The sequence below is a fragment of the Etheostoma spectabile genome, chromosome 7 (assembly GCF_008692095.1).
Source record: "Etheostoma spectabile isolate EspeVRDwgs_2016 chromosome 7, UIUC_Espe_1.0, whole genome shotgun sequence".
Lineage (NCBI taxonomy): Eukaryota > Metazoa > Chordata > Actinopteri > Perciformes > Percidae > Etheostoma > Etheostoma spectabile.
The window spans coordinates 19307226-19323206 of NC_045739.1; the positions used below are offsets into that span (position 1 = coordinate 19307226).

General features: G+C 38.8%; 2 protein-coding genes across 2 annotated transcripts in view; both read right to left on the bottom strand.

Annotated features, from left to right (window-relative positions):
- The window catches only part of e2f1 (E2F transcription factor 1), a 408003-nt gene that overhangs the window by 381096 nt on the left and 10926 nt on the right, over positions 1–15981 (bottom strand). The window lies entirely within an intron of this gene.
- Positions 1934–15070, bottom strand: LOC116692498 (protein-glutamine gamma-glutamyltransferase 5). Its single transcript, XM_032520845.1, has 15 exons — positions 14935–15070; positions 12084–12278; positions 11390–11626; positions 11173–11291; positions 10943–11071; positions 10117–10294; positions 8843–8981; positions 8385–8488; positions 7917–8156; positions 7343–7399; positions 7144–7197; positions 6354–6566; positions 6052–6212; positions 5234–5373; positions 1934–3755 (listed from the first exon to the last, which is right to left on the bottom strand). The coding sequence occupies exons 1-15, from the start codon at positions 14960–14962 to the stop codon at positions 3599–3601; spliced, it is 2151 nt and encodes a 716-aa protein (XP_032376736.1). The 5' UTR covers positions 14963–15070; the 3' UTR covers positions 1934–3598.

Consider the following 15981-nt stretch of genomic DNA (forward strand, 5'->3'; position numbering starts at 1 on the left):
CTGGGAGACTTCTTCTAAACAAGGGCACACTTGTGGAATACAAGTACCTGTATCTCACTCAAAACAGCATGGATGTTTTTTTTCCAAGTCTGAATGCGTGTGGAAGCACCAGAGACATAAATTAATCCAAAAAATGAGATTTTTTCCCATAATATGGGCCCTTTAAAACAGCTGCCGCTCATAAAAGACAGAATCACATTACCTTACAAAATGAAAAAAGACAGAAAAAGAAACAATCCACAGAAACAAGACCAAAGACCAAAAAGATAAACAGCTATACAGACATTACGAAAAAGATGACGAATAAGGGGTGAGCAAGATGGTACACGACATTTGAATTATCATCAGTGTGGTTGCAAGTCCCTCCTTCCATCAAATGGAGTTTATGTGTCTGTTTGAAATGGGTAATTAAGGTTATTGCTCTAATGCAACGTGGGATCTCATTCCTGATTGTGTGTATGTGTGGAAAAATGATGTCTGACTGTAGCTGTTTTTTTAAACAAATGCAATGCGACATTGATCTCATGATGTGTTCCTGTCATGTGCGTCTTGGAAGTAGAGCGGGATGTCTCAGAGGGGAGTTATTGTTTTGGATCTGAAAGTAAATTTTAATGGCTAGATTATACATTCTGAAAAATCATGGCGTTTGAATGAAAAAGTGCAGTGGTGAGTCCAAAGATATCCTCTATTGTATCATCTTGCTATTGATCTTGAACAAACTTCCTGCAATTAGCGAGGGCGTTTCCTGTTCTTGTGCAGAAGATGCATGATGAGATGTTGCATTGCGTTGTGTTTATTGACAGTGTTTTTGCTTGAATGGTTTGACTCCACAGCTGCTTTGGTTTCTATACTCTTGAGAGCTTGTATTTAGGAAATAGGATCACAAGCAAGATTGGCTTCCTTCGATAGAAAGTCTGCAAACACTTTGAATGGAGGGTACTGAGAAGTTGCTTGTCTGGCTTCCATGGCTTTGCGATTCCAACTGGATACCAGCCAATCCAGCAACTTCAGCAGATTTTTCAACTCTCACTGCACTCATTAAGAACATTCAGTGACTTTATGTGAGGCATTGCACCTTTGCAGCTCCTGAGAAAGTCTGCAAAATCTCTTAGCTCACAACCGTTCTAAGAGTTTATTTTTGGCCATCCGTGCAGCTTGTCTCTGAAGGACTTCACAATTATGAATGGGTCTCGGAAACGTTTTTCCAACAGCTGCCAGGCTGAGTCATATGCTGCACCAGTACCTACGAGGGAAAAATCCTTCAACAGCACCACCCCTTACGTACATTCTTAGGTAATAAAGTTTTTAATTTTTTGGAATGTTTTTCCTGTTTATTAATGTTTCAAAAGTCCAGTCTTTGAATTTCAAAGGATCTCCAGGGAATACCGCAAGCTCTGGTATTGAGAGATGATTGGAACTAATGGCTTCTGCTAGCATGTACTAGTATGGACTTTGAGAACCGGGAGCTTGGCTTGCAGCTAGTAGGTGTAGATAAATGAAGGAGGGTCTTGAGACATGGAGGGCTTATGTCGTGACTGGCAGTGGTTGAGGATTGACTGGGGGAATTGAGGAGGTAAGAACTTAAAGTTCTCCTGCTGGTTCAACTTCATGTAGAAAGTCAGTTGGCTCAGAGCTTACTTCGACTTGATCGTAGACCTTTATTCGAGCTCTTGCAGCGTTCAGCTTCTTTATTTCTTCCAGTCGTTCAAGCTTTCTACGCTTTTCTTGCATCGCCTCTTTTCTAGCTAGGTTCCTGGATTCAAATTGTGCCAGGAGCTGTTAACCTTCAGCCTCTAGCCTTTTGAAGTTCTGTCTCTTCCTCTTTCGTCACAACACATCACATATTTAAACAGCACTTACAATATCCATATTACAATCACAGAACCCAGCCAGTGCAAATAAAAAGTGATGAAAAGAACCACAATAGAAACACTGACATATTAAAACAGAGTCATATTCTTGGTCTCAACAGTGTAAAAGCCAGAGGGAATTTCAGAGAGAAAACAGACACTCCAATGCTGCCACCTAGTAGTGTAATTGAATTACAGCAATCTAGGACAGTCCATCCTGAGAAATAAAGGGCCGATTCACAAATTGTACATGTTAAACTCAATTTACAAATTCTGTGGAGCCTGTGAAACAATGCCCGTACAATGTCTTTTTTTATTTTTTTAAAAGACTCAATTGAGATCAATGACTTGGAGAATACAAATTTTGAAAAGAAAGTCTGAAAACTTGGGGCACAGAGTTTGAAAGACCAGTTATTTACTATGAAGGAAGCGTCCCACAAAAGATACTATGGCGTTACATTATAGTCAAATGTAAGGTTTTTAAAGCAACTTATATCAGGAAGTAGAACCAGCATATATGTTTAGTGTTTTTTTTATCTGTCTCTCAGAAGCAAATGTCATCACAGGGCAATACAACATGGGAGTGCATGTTTAATTTGCTATTGTAACTTAAGGTCACAGCTGTCAACACATTGGCAGGAATTCAAGGAGACCTGGGCATGTTGGAGGGCGTTGACAGGACAAGCAGCTATTTCTAACTTACTAATTAAATGTTTTCAGTTACTGGTATGGACAATTGTTTCAATTATAGCTATAAATCTTCATCGGAAAGAACCGGCAAGACCGGCAAGATTAGAATATCTGATCATTGTGATGGTATTCTGAACATAGGTTACATAAAGTCACTAAAAAAATACTATTATAAAATTTTTAATAACTCTTTATATATACATACTTGTTGTTCTGTTAAATATGCTATTGAGTTGCATTATGGGAAAAGTAGGAGCTTGACCCTTACTGAGGACTTAAAATGAACTTGGACTTAAAGGATATCTGGGCCTCTGTGTGCTGAAGCTTCTCTGGCCTTCACTGAGCCTATTGACAGGATGTCAAATGCAGCTAAATGTCCTGCGATATGAGTCACTGGAGAGTGAGTCTCCTTTTAAACAAGGCTGTCTAAATAACGCTCTCTGATCACTGTGATAATATTAAATCATAAGTCACAGGCCATTGAAAAATAATCATATCTGCTGCACAATATGCATGTGTGTTTCCTTAAATATGAACAATCAGTGTAAAGACATGCATGCCATCGTCTCTCTAAAAATCTTCTCAATGACATTAGGTTGAGCACAAATTGGCAAATTTTTCAGGCGACCTTCTCTAGTCCCGCCCATAGCTGTGGTGACAACCAACCAGATAAGAGACATTTAGATGTGTGTAAAACTTTTTGATCTTTGAAATAGTAGCTTAAAAAATTTACCCCTATCGTTACTATCATTTCCAGCGCTTTTTAACCTCATCTAACAGAGATGTATCATATGTTTTATATATAGTATAATATGCAGCAAGTATAAGTGTAATATTGTATTCAAAGTGTATACATTCTTTTAAATGGATCGCTGAATAGAGACCGCATGTGTAGACTTCCCCAAAAAACACAAATATGTAATCTTTTCCGGAGATGTGTTCTCATAAACAAATACCAAACTACAATATTGAAAGAATGAAAAAGCGTATTTCCTGCATGTCACAGTGCAAAGGAATTCCTTTTTTGTTGTCTTCTTAGGTGGACAGACTCTTCAGTGTCATGCAGTAATAACAGGGACTTTGTGGAAGCTCCTGGAAACCATATTTGCGCGGTGGCTGTGTGATAAAGTGGCCATCAGCAGTTTAGTGCCAGGTGAAGTTGCCATGATGGACACTGTCTTCTCTATCTTCTCCTCTGGCTGCAGGGAAATCATTCTGGAAAAGAGAGAAGAAAAAACATCATCTTTCCATCTTATCCACGCAGGATATTCAGAACAACCCTGGAATTCCATTGATGAAGAGTTCGTAATAATATTGGACAATGAACGTAAGGGGCAATTGGCAAGATATTTGATGTTTCACAGCACAAATTATCATAATATGTTGAGAGCCTGTGTGCGTGTGTGCGTGTGTGCGTGTGTGTGTGTGTGTGTGTGTGTGTGTGTGTGTGTGTGTGTGTGTGTGTGTGTGTGTGTGTGTGTGTGTGTGTGTGTGTGGACATGATGAGTGTTGATTAATACCCCCAATTATTCAACAAATCCTTAGCCAAGATTTGTCTGGCTCCTAGAACTAAAGATCTGCCCTTTTTCAAGCCAAAAAGCAGCAGTTTTATTGTTACAGTATTTAGCATGGTGATATATTAGGCTACTTCTTACAGTAACTGGATTTTTCTGCTGAATCTTTTCTCCTAATTAGCAAGCTTAGTCCTCTCTTGGGTGAAACTTATTCTCCATTGTCTGTGCCAATAAAACGTCCCTATGGCTCCAGGGGACGGAAATGAGAAAGATATAAGACCAAACCAGGAAAAGATGATTATACATTTTTTGTAAACTTCCCTTGAAAAAGTTTGTCCAGTTAAAGCCATAAAGGAGGTAAAGCACTTAAACAGGAGATTAAGTCTTAACATCACAAAGGATTTCTTTAAGACTCCTGTTAAGTGTCAGCAAAATGAAAATGTAAAAGTAGAAAGTAGAATACAACGAAAAATGTAGTGATGTGACATTGCATAACAGATTGATAAGAGTACTTTCCTGTTTTTCACCATGAGGCGATTCTTGTCTGATAGGCTACAGACACAAAATGCATGTCTTTCAACCCTCATCAGCTTTGATAAGGAGTTGTTTTTGTTCCATTTAAATTAACTTAAATGCAATTTATCACTGAACAGACTAAACAAACTGGCAAGAGGTAGAAGCAACACCGCAGCCTGTTGAAAGACAGACGAACAAAATAAAACTCCAGTACCAAGAACTTGACACACTCTCAGACCAAACCAAAAATCAACATTCACATTTAAAATTCACCCATAGTGAGCTGCAGTTTTGTGTGTTTCAAAACTGGTCCATTAAAGTCAAATCTTGCACAGTTTAATCATTATTAGAACTTGTGGGTAATGTTAGCCAATGTGGTGAGAATGTTTCCTGCTGGCTGGTTTTCTCAAACCTACGGAGTTACACACCCGCATTCGATGTAATGACATGTTTCTGTTGCTGCAAAAACATTCCTGACAGCATTCCCAAACCGCCTTACTCTGGAATGGTTACACATGTCAACCTATTGTGTCTTTTTGTCGTTAACGTTTTTACAAACAATGCTTCTGTTGTCTTATGGAGTCATGAGTAAGCCAAAGTATCAGTTGAGAATGAGTGTTATTATTGTAGTGCATCTTAAGGTCCAATTGTAAACAGGCTTACCTGACTTCTTGTTTGCCTTGTAACAAGCCAGATCCCTCTACAGTCAGCACAACTCCATGCAGAGTTTTGGAAAGTTTGTTGATAAAGGACACCTGGGCTTTGTGCTCCTTCTTTATCTGGATGCTGTCCCCTCCTTTGATCTAGGGAAAAGCCACAGTTACACAATGAGACGCAAGACTACAAAATCCTCTGTTTAGTTGATTATGAGCTCTGGTGCTTAACACTAACACTTTAGTCCACTTTGGGTTGATTGGTTGTCAATAGAGTTTAAAATGGGTGGTAGGTACTGTAGGTATTATAGAAAATCTGTTGTTTGGGATGAGAGGAAACTCTGGTTCTGATTGCACTGAACAATACAGCCAGATAAGTGCTTTATTGTTCATTACATGCAAATGTGTGGAAGACGCAGAAAATATTATCATCGCTAATTATTATGATTAGAATTTGATCGAGATCAGTGATGTTTTGAATACCATAATCTTCTTTAGAACGCAAACCAAACAATTTTCAGTTGTACAATGGCTATTGAGACCTCCTCGACTGTAAGAATTAGTGTCTGGGAGGGGGGGACTAAACATTGTATATGACAAATTCTGTTTTAATTCATCTTAAATTAAGCCATATAAACGGGGGGGGGGTGAATGACATGAATTTCTGGCTCTGCTCTTTGCTAAAATAACATTGTCTTGTCATGTACAGCACGTCTGACAGGAGACAAAAGATCAAAGTGAACAATGACCAGAAGAAAGAAGAAAAAGAAAGGAAGAAAACACTACATACATTTTTGGGAGCTGAAGAAAAGATTGATACTGCTGTACCTCTATGGTTATCTTTAGAGATCTTAAATTGAACTCCTGCATCGCCAGTGCTCTTTCTTCGGTCCTCACGTCCTTTATCACCACTGCCATGTTCACAATGTCATCCGCTGCCAGGACTGACTCGTACTCAGAGGGGAGAATGGCGTGGTGGAGCAGCAGAACTGCAGAGAATGTAAAGGATGTGGACAAATGAACATAAGAGAAACAACCAAGCCAATGTGTATTAAAATGAAATACTTTTGAATAACGTAATCCAACAATCATGCCAAAGACTGTACGCATTTTTCCTGTCCTCTCCTCACCTTCACCCGGCTTTATGTGCACTTCATTGTGTGTTTTCCAGAAGCTCTCCTGTGGGTGGCTGTTGTACTCCTTAAGCTGAGCATTGAGGTGTTCCATCAGGACCCTGGGGCTGCTTGACTGGTTTTTGACCGTCACGCACACAACGATGCTCTCCCCCACTGATGGCACCCCATCTATCCTTAGGGATACCTCCAAACCGGTTGACATTCCTCCTGCGTGGAGATTAAGTGGAGAGATCCATTTCTGTTAGCTAACGGGTAAACTGATGAAGAAAAGAAAAAGATTGGAAAAGGAAAAGACTGCTTTTGTTACATGACCAACAATTAACTACGGCTATCAGTGCAAACTGGTGTGTTTCCATGACAGTTTTAGTCCTTGAACACGGTGCTTTTTGTGTCCATTCAGACACTATATGGCCAAAAGTATGTCAACATGCCTTTAGTGGGATCAGCTGCCTCAATTACAGGTGAGGAAAATGAAAAATTATGAAAATGCTTTGACAGTCCTTATAAGTAAAAGTTAAGTAATAAAATATGTAAATGTATATGAGATCTATATATAAGAGCTAACCTTATATAAACAGGAGCTAACCATAAGTGCACGAGTTGCGTCATGGCATCAAGGTTTGTTATTACCACATGGTTATGTTGCACAGTAGCATAACCATGTGGTAATAGCATGTGATCCGAATTGGGATCGGATCACAGAACAGATTTTAAAATCAGGTCTGGACGGGGTGTCAGACAGACTTTTCAGTAGCAATTATCAACACATTGAATAAAAGCTTACGTGCTTCACCAACCACATGTCTGGACAGAGGAGTAGTATACCCAGTATACCTGACTGTAAAAGTGTAAAAGAGGGATTTTGTCAAACACCTAAATATACACAGTTGCAAAGTGAAAATGAAGGCCAATGAGGAACTTATGTAGCTGAGTAGCATGTGGAATATGTTCTGTGATAGTATGAGAAGTATTAAAAAGTGTACCTTTTCCATTTACCAATACAGTGGACTGCAAAGGAGAAGCTGCACAAGTGGCCTCAGCTGTAAAAGTGAGGGAGATCTTGTTAAGAAAAAGCAACAGTATCAAATCTATGCTATCACCAGATCACAAGAAGCAAACAGAAAATGTAGTGATGGCTTTTCTGGCTAACAGAAACCTCCAGTGATCATTTGCATCAAAATGTTCCCACATTGACTTTACTTTTTAACGTCCCAGTCTTGGGGCATCACCACCACCAGTGGATCAGTGGAATAGTGTAAAGCCATTGGCATTTTGGCATGTTTGCATAAGACACACAGAAAAGCCCACTTGTATAAAACTGGCTCCATAGCTACTACTAGAGGTCAAAAACTCCACAGGGGACCTTTAAGTTTCAAAATAACTTCCATTTTAAAGTATTTGTGTGCACAGACGAAAAACGTTATCACTCATGTGGAGAACAAAGACAGAAAACCCCCTACTTTTACTGTGTCTACATTTTTCATTTGCATAATGCTGACTCACTACACAAATTGGCTTCTTGTTAAAGAAGATACACTACACTGTATCTGGTCTTACTGTTCTTGCTCTTATAAGTCTGCGTCAGATTCTCTGGACTGTCAGAGCCAATGCTCTTCGTGTAGATCAGCTTTCCCACGCATTCAGTGTCCACCTTCCTCTCCACCACCAGTCCATTGCGCACAATCATCCGTGTGACGTTAGCGCCAACAGAGGCATAGACGAACGAGGTGTCATAAGGGACGCGGAGGCAATGTTGCTGGATGGCAGCTACTGGGCAGGGGCCACAGCAGAATATCCCTGCAGAGAAAGATGTGTTTGTTGTTGCATACTAATTAGTTATCCTTCGCAAAATAAATCCCATTATCCATTATGTTTCACTTCCTGTGACATTTACTCAAGAAGGAAGCTCTCACATTAAGCTTTGAACAGGCTTAAGATTCCTGTCAAAATTGTAAAACGTTGAATCAAAAAATTAAAATCCAAATGACAGCTTTGGAAATAAACACACTTGGGGAAGGGACCCACCTCCACTTGTCTCCTGGGGGGTCGGGTCCACTACCTGCCAGCCATCAAACCCTGCACCGAGGTCTGGTCTCCTCATCCAGCACTCCACCCACACATGGAAGTTCCTGCAAGAGGGCACACAGGTACTGTATGGATGCACAAACACTCAACTAACAAATACGCATAGACCATTAAACATGGATATGCATGCACAGAGGAGTATTATACATGCACTAAGGTGACTAAGGTGTTGATATTGATAATATAGGCCTCTACATTTTTACATGGTCATATGAAACAGTCATTGGGTAAATTTTAAAACAGACAACAATGTACTGAATATATATATTTTAACAGAATCCAATACAGTTCCCTCATAAAAAAATTCAGTTTTAATGTAAATTGTCAAATTGTCCTGATGGCTAAACAAGTAAAAGACCAACTGTTATCTTGGTGGGTTGACAGCATGAAACACCAACCAAATGCTGTCCTTGTTGTTGAAGTTGAGCTTTTCTCCTGTGCTGGAGTAACATTCTTCAATGTTTAGGTTGCCGTCTCCATCATGGGCTGCATTAAAAACCGTCACCACCCTGGAGGGAATTCCCAGCACTCTCATCACTGGGGGAAAAAAAGTCAGTCTTACGTACCAAACAGACCAAGATTCTGAAATCATGTGTATTGACAAATTAAGGCCTGAAATGTTAAGACTGTTTAGTAAAAAAAAAAAAAGAAATAGTGATGATGAGGATGATAATGATGATATAATAAAGGTCCGTTCATCCAAAATAATGAGAATAAAGAGACATTTTCTCTCTGACCTCTAATGGTATCTGGCCATGCAGGTACAGTTTTAGTTTACCAGTTTTTACCACAGACGTACAGTAGTCTCTATAAAAACTTATCTATGTCTCTAACATCAAGGTTTATCTGAGGTCAGGGAGAAATAACATTAATAATATTAACACAAATATATTTGTCTGCAATTAAAGTGAACCATCCGCGCCTTTAATGAAAAAAAATATTTGATTTAATAACACAGAATATATTGGGCAAGCAATATCCCTATGCATCCCACAAGAAAGAGTTAAGAAAAAAAGAGTAAGAGTTGACATCATTTAAATTACCAGATGACCAGCCAGTTCACAGAAAATCAGCACGTAATTGCCACTGTAATTATTACGGGGGTGAAGGTGAAAATCGAACTTCCAAAACATATTTCGTATTCTCATTTGCCTCCTGTAAGTGTTCAATTAGTCTGACATTTGATGACTATGAGGACCATAGCAGATGATTTACATATTTTCCATACTCAAACCATTCAGTGGCCCTGTGTGCCCTCTATGGAATCATCTGCATTCGTTACATATTGTATGGATGTATTTGGTTTTTAACACATGATTGTATTAATTTAAAGTCCTATTATTGTTTCTCTGGATATTATTTTGAGTATGTGTCTGAAATATTGTAATGTCAAATAATGTAAATAAAGTTGTGGAAGAAAATAGATTTCTGGAAGAATGAGCGATTGTTAAAAAATTAGATGAAACTCATCAATCTTTTAGTTTAAAACACTTTTAGGTGAGTTTAGCTTATCTTATCAGCAACATTGTAAGAAACAGACACCTTTGATGACTCCATTTCCATTTCAATGAGTACTGTAGTACTTCTGCTTGGGGTTGGAGATAGCTCAGCAACACTTACATGTCATGGTTTTAGCAGAAATACACTTGTGGGTTCTAATCATTCAAAGTACCTGTGCAGAGGACAGATGCAAAGACCCAGCACTGTCCATAGCGCACGGGGCTGTAGTTGGACGACACCCATTGGTGAAGGATGTCGGCGCTACCGCTCCACTCGGTAGGCTCGAAACCATCTCTGTAGCTGCCCTGCCACTTCCCCTCCAAGATACCCAGGTCATCATTACAGTTTACCTTGGACAGCAGGAGACACATTACTGGCCTTTGGTTTCTTCATTGTGAAACTGCACAGAAAATTGCTCTTCAATAAATCCTAACCAAGTAATTGATAATATTAGTAAAAGATGATGATGATGATGATGATAAATCATTTTATTTCAGTTAAAGTAGGTTAACATAAGTTTTTTTTGTGCCTATCCTATAATCCCCATAGAATCACCCAGAAATCCAACAAAACTAAATGAAACTAAAGACTTGATTATAATAATGATTAGAAAGTAATTTTACATTTTAATCAAATTACTTCATAACCCTTAATTATTTTAGATTTTAAAGCTTTCTTGAAACTCAACAGACGTACACACTTTCAAGTCATTTTTAAGGTCATTCCATAATGTAACCCCTTTTTACTCATTAGTCATCGCTTTACCAGTTTCAAAGATAGAGGATCGTCTAAAAACTATAATTAACTTCTCTTAATTTAAAAAAAAAGAAAAGAAAAGAATACAGACAGAAAGGCCATTGTTCACAACTCGAAAAAAATAGCATTTCCAAAGTTTTTTAAATATACAAGATCTGGAAGGATGTGTCATGAGTGGGAATGCATGTGCATGTTTTCACATATTCATTACACACACAGTGTTTGTAATAGTTGTATCTCACCATAGCACAGATCACCCTGCTGAGGTAAACAGGGTCTGCCCGAAGACTGAAGTCATTGTCTTTGTTCCTGAGGTGCTGTGGGCTGACCTGTAGGAGCGTCAGACATGCCTCTAAGACCCCAGGCTCATACTGCACATATGGAAACAACAAATTTAGCTGTTCTGTATTCCTACCTGCAAATAATGCTGTGATTACACATGATCCATTCATGACAGCCGAGCGTTGCATACCTGACCAAAGGACCAGGGCCGCTTTCTCACATTTAGATGGGTGCCCATAAAAACCACCCCGTAATCACTCTTGACATACTCTTTAATTTGGGCATCCAGTGGCATGTACACTGGATCATCTGAAAGGCAAAGGCAGTGATGTGGAATGACTACTACAACAAGTTAAGGGCAAAAACTGTGGTCAACAACAGGAAGGAGTATGACTACATGGACCCACCTTTTAGCCAAGGGTTGCAAAGCAGCACAAATGATCCCACTGCATAGCTCCTTCTGTTCTGTACGGTCTCTATGTGGACCACAAGGTTATACAGTGCCACTGCGGATAGAACAGGGGAGCAGATGTGGATGGTGACTGACTGAGGATGGATGTCGCCTGGGTAGATTTTGGCTGACCAGCTTTGCGGGTCGGATCGCTTGTCAGAGAACTGGACTGGGAAGCTCTCGGACAGATGGCCTGTATGGTAAAAGAAAACACAAGTTAGATGATAACTTGTGAATGATGTAATAACATAATAAAAGTTGAATTCATAAGAAACAATTCCAAATTCAGTACATTGCTATACAGCCTTACTTGGAGTGGTATAACCTTCTTTTTACAGTCACTGGGTATAACCAGCAGCTTACGATGGCTAATGCATTATGGACATTACAGAGACAGCTGACTTGATGAATGACTGACTCTAACTGCTATCGCTACACTGTTTTAGCATTTACCTTTATAACATAATAGTCAATTTTGGCCACAGTGGCCGGTGAGTTTAAGCAAAAATGACCTAAGCCTGACTGCATGTAAGGTACAACACCCCTGTGTGTATTGGATTGAGCAAGCATGCTTTTTATTTCTTATGAATGTAACTATTCATTTGTAAGACTAAGGCTCAAAAAAATAAACAAAAAAATCTAATAAATACCTAGTGAAACCTCCAGCACCAGCCTCTCGGTGCGAGGGTTCAATGACTGGTTGCGAAACAGCAGGGTCAGTTTGAAGGGTTTCCCACGTCGCACCACCAGGTGCTGATTGCTGAGCCCCTGTGTCTCATGGGAAATGAGGTTTTCTTTAGCCTTAAAGTCGACTAACTTTAGTTGGCAGTGGCTATCTGGAGTGCCTGAAAAAAACAGATTATATGTTATTAAAACCACATTAATCTGAAGTGTGTGGAAACAACAACGCCTTCAATCACAGACAAGCAAACTGGGAAAACACGTAATGTGGGCTAGCAAGCAGGTTTATCCACTGACTACAACTAGGCTAGGCCTTGTGTCCAGCTGATCATCAATGTTTTTTTAAGAAGTTAAACTATGAGCTCGGTTTCATTTGATAAACTAGCAGCTAGATTCTAGCATTAGCTGCAGCCAGGGACTTAGTTCATGAATAATTATTTATTTGAAATTTAAACAAAAAATTAAATATATTTACAAAACTCTGACTACCTTACCAATTTATGTTATTTACGCAATTGTTTAATAGATTTAATAAATATACAAAGTATTTTGTAAAGAAAAAAAATGCCCGGGGTATGAGCCTGAAAGGACTGCTGCCTCTCTGCCTGACTGCCTCTGTGTGTGCGTGTGTTTATGTGAGTGCGTGCGTGTGTGTGTGTGTGTGTGTGTGTGTGTGTGTGCGTGCGTGCGTGTGTGTGTGTGTGTGCATGTGGCGTGAGGAGATGCATCACGGAGGGAGAGAGACAGAGAGAGAGAGAGAGAGAGAGAGAGAGAGAGAGAGAGAGAGATACAACTTTGATTGTAGGCTTACTGGTCAAAACTAAATGAAAGATATAAAAAAAAAATTTTAAATTTTAATGGACAGTTTAAACATTTAAAAGCTAGGCTGGAGTCAAAAAGAACAATTCACATATCCACAATGACATTCTTCCTATCTACAATTGTCATTTCAGATATCCACGTCAATCTCACAAATGATTGATTCCAGATATCTGCAATAGAATTATTACCAGGGAGAACTCCCATTTCAGGTGTCTACAATGTTACTAATCAAACTTCTAATTTCAGATATCCAAAATGAAACAAACATACCAGATACAGTAATTGTATGGTAATGTTGACTATCCAAAATACATTCTGACTAGTAAAAACTTCATTACAGATACGAACAACTGCAATTTTACTTTGAAAAATACAATTTTGGATATTTATGATGGTAATGCTTTTCATCCAGAATGTATTTTTGTATATCTGAAATAGTAACTGATGCAGTGTTTGACGTGAAAAAGATAATAATGATTGCCAAAATTGTAACAATTGTATTGTAGATATCTGAAATGGGAGTTCTTCCTGGTCATAATTTTATCGCAGATAGCTGAAATGTTCATTCAGGACAGGAAGAATGACGTTGTGGATATCTGAAATAACAGTTGTAGACAGGAAGAATGTCATTGTAAAGGTCTGAAATGTTCTTTTTGACTAGGAAGAATAAGGAATGGATATCTGCAATAATCTTTTAGTGACACTTTATTTTATACATGCCACCATGTGGGTGGCTCAGGCACACCCTGTCATGTAACCTGGCAGAATACATGACAATAATCTACCAAACAAGAAAGGATATATGATCTGGGATACGTATTTTGAAGATTGTCTTACCAGCTAGAAATATTAAATGAGACATTTATTAAATAAGAAAGGAAATCAATGCTGTATCAGACACAATTTACTTAAAGTGACTATATGTAACTTTTAAAGGTTTCTGAAACTGTAATGTTCCATCGAATGATCATAAATTACCTGGTTAAGCAAACGAGACTAACAGTGAAAAGAATGCTATTTTTGTATAGTTTTTAAAAATTCCTCTGCCCGGGTCCAATTTTCCCCACAAAGTCACAAAATGATTTATGGCAGGTCGACGGCGCACGCATTCTGAAGGGTCACAGACTTTGGTGTAACACCAGAAAAGCCGGTGTTAGTGAGTATGCAGGTAAAAGGTTGCATGAGATATCTTTACATAGGCCTAATTGTATTTTAATTTTATTTTAGAAATTATCCGCATGTAGTTATGGCCAATACTGGGGCAGGGCCATCACAGGAAAGAAGTAAAATGAACAACTTAAAGCTAAAAGGGAATTTGAAAGACAACCGTCAAAATCCAAGTCACACTTGTCTGGACTTTCAGCAGATGGAGACAACTACGGGATTGTGAATGATTAAAAAACGTTCATGAATTGGCCCTCAGGTAATGTAATATGTCTCTTTCATTCATAAAATAAGTTTAGATTGCAGAATGTGGTTGTACGTTACTAGCCAACATTGAATTACGTCCCCATTTCATTTAGCGCGGACGTGTTATTTCTTTTGGTCCATGTTTGTGTTGGCCTAAGATTTTCTTTTCACTTTTCCCTCTGTACCTGTATAAAGTGTCATTGGGTTTCATGAAATGCGTTATATACGTAAGGTATTATGCTGGTTGCTACAACAATCTCTTATTGCTTTGGGTCCTGACAAATGGAGCCCTGTTTTAGCTCACAATACATCCACAGTAGGCTAAGTTACCATGTGCAATCCTTAAAATGCAATAATGCATCTGTAACGTATTTTCTTATTTAAATAAAGGATCTTCTGTTGGAGCAAAACATTCATTGGAACGATATGACCTCCCCGTAATGATAACTCCTAGACCTTTACAACAGCGTGGTAAAAACACTACAGCTTTTGTCCATAGGGGCTTCTGAAATTAACACACATTGAAAGTTTCATATAGACACTTTAATTAAAAGTTAATTAAAAGCATGATTTGCAGAGTGAACTCACCCCAGGTGGTGTACGTCGTCTGTGACATTCTGTCCAAGCTGTGACAACAGGAGTTGCAAGGGACTGAAGCAAGTGAAGGAATGACAAACAGACTCCACCTTTCCACTGATAAGCATCTCACTCTCTCACTCTTTTGTTGTGGCCATCTACCTCTGGATGACTTTTTATGTTTAGATACTGTACATACCCACAGACAGATAGCATAATGATTGGCAGTCTGGCACTTTTCTGTGTGCCCAGTCCACATCAACCGGTGCCTTTTTTTTTCCGAGAAAGATGTCGGTGGGTGTGTGCATCTTTCTGGAGAAAGATGTGGCAGGTGACTAAGAGAATTGAAAACCAGGATCCATTGACACACTGAAAAGAGAGATGAAGATGAGGAAATCAAACCCACCCTAACAACAGGCAAAAGTTACATGTTACAGCTTGCTTTTACCTTATGGTTTTGTATTAAAAGGACTTCAAGGTGACTTAAGTACAATGTTCCACTGTTAGCTCCTTTTAACAGAATGACATTTGAATTCCTTAGGATTTATTAGCCAAAAATACACTGAGTGACTGGAAAAATTGAAATCAATCCAATCAGTAAGGGGTAAAGTCATATTTTACCAACCTTCCGATTGGCACCCACCCCTACGGTATCGTTGTGCATCTTTCTAGAGAAAGATGTGGTAAGTGACTAAGAGAATGACAACGAGGATCCACTGACGCAGTAAAAAGAGAGATGAAGATGAGAAGATAAGGAATCAAATACCACCCTAACAACAGGCAAAAGTAACATGTTACAGCTTGCTTTTACCTAATGGTTTTTGTTTTGCTTAACCAAACGCTGTAACATTATAATTAAAGAATTTTCAAGTGACTTTAAGGTGACTTAAGTACAACGTTCAACTGTGCAAGGTCTTTTAACCCACAACTCAACAGACAACATTTGAATTCCTTAGGATCTATAAGCTAGAAAACACACTGAGTGACTGAAAAATAGAAGCACGTGTACAATGTACAGCAAATCCAACTAATCAATAGGGAGTGAAGTCATATTTTACC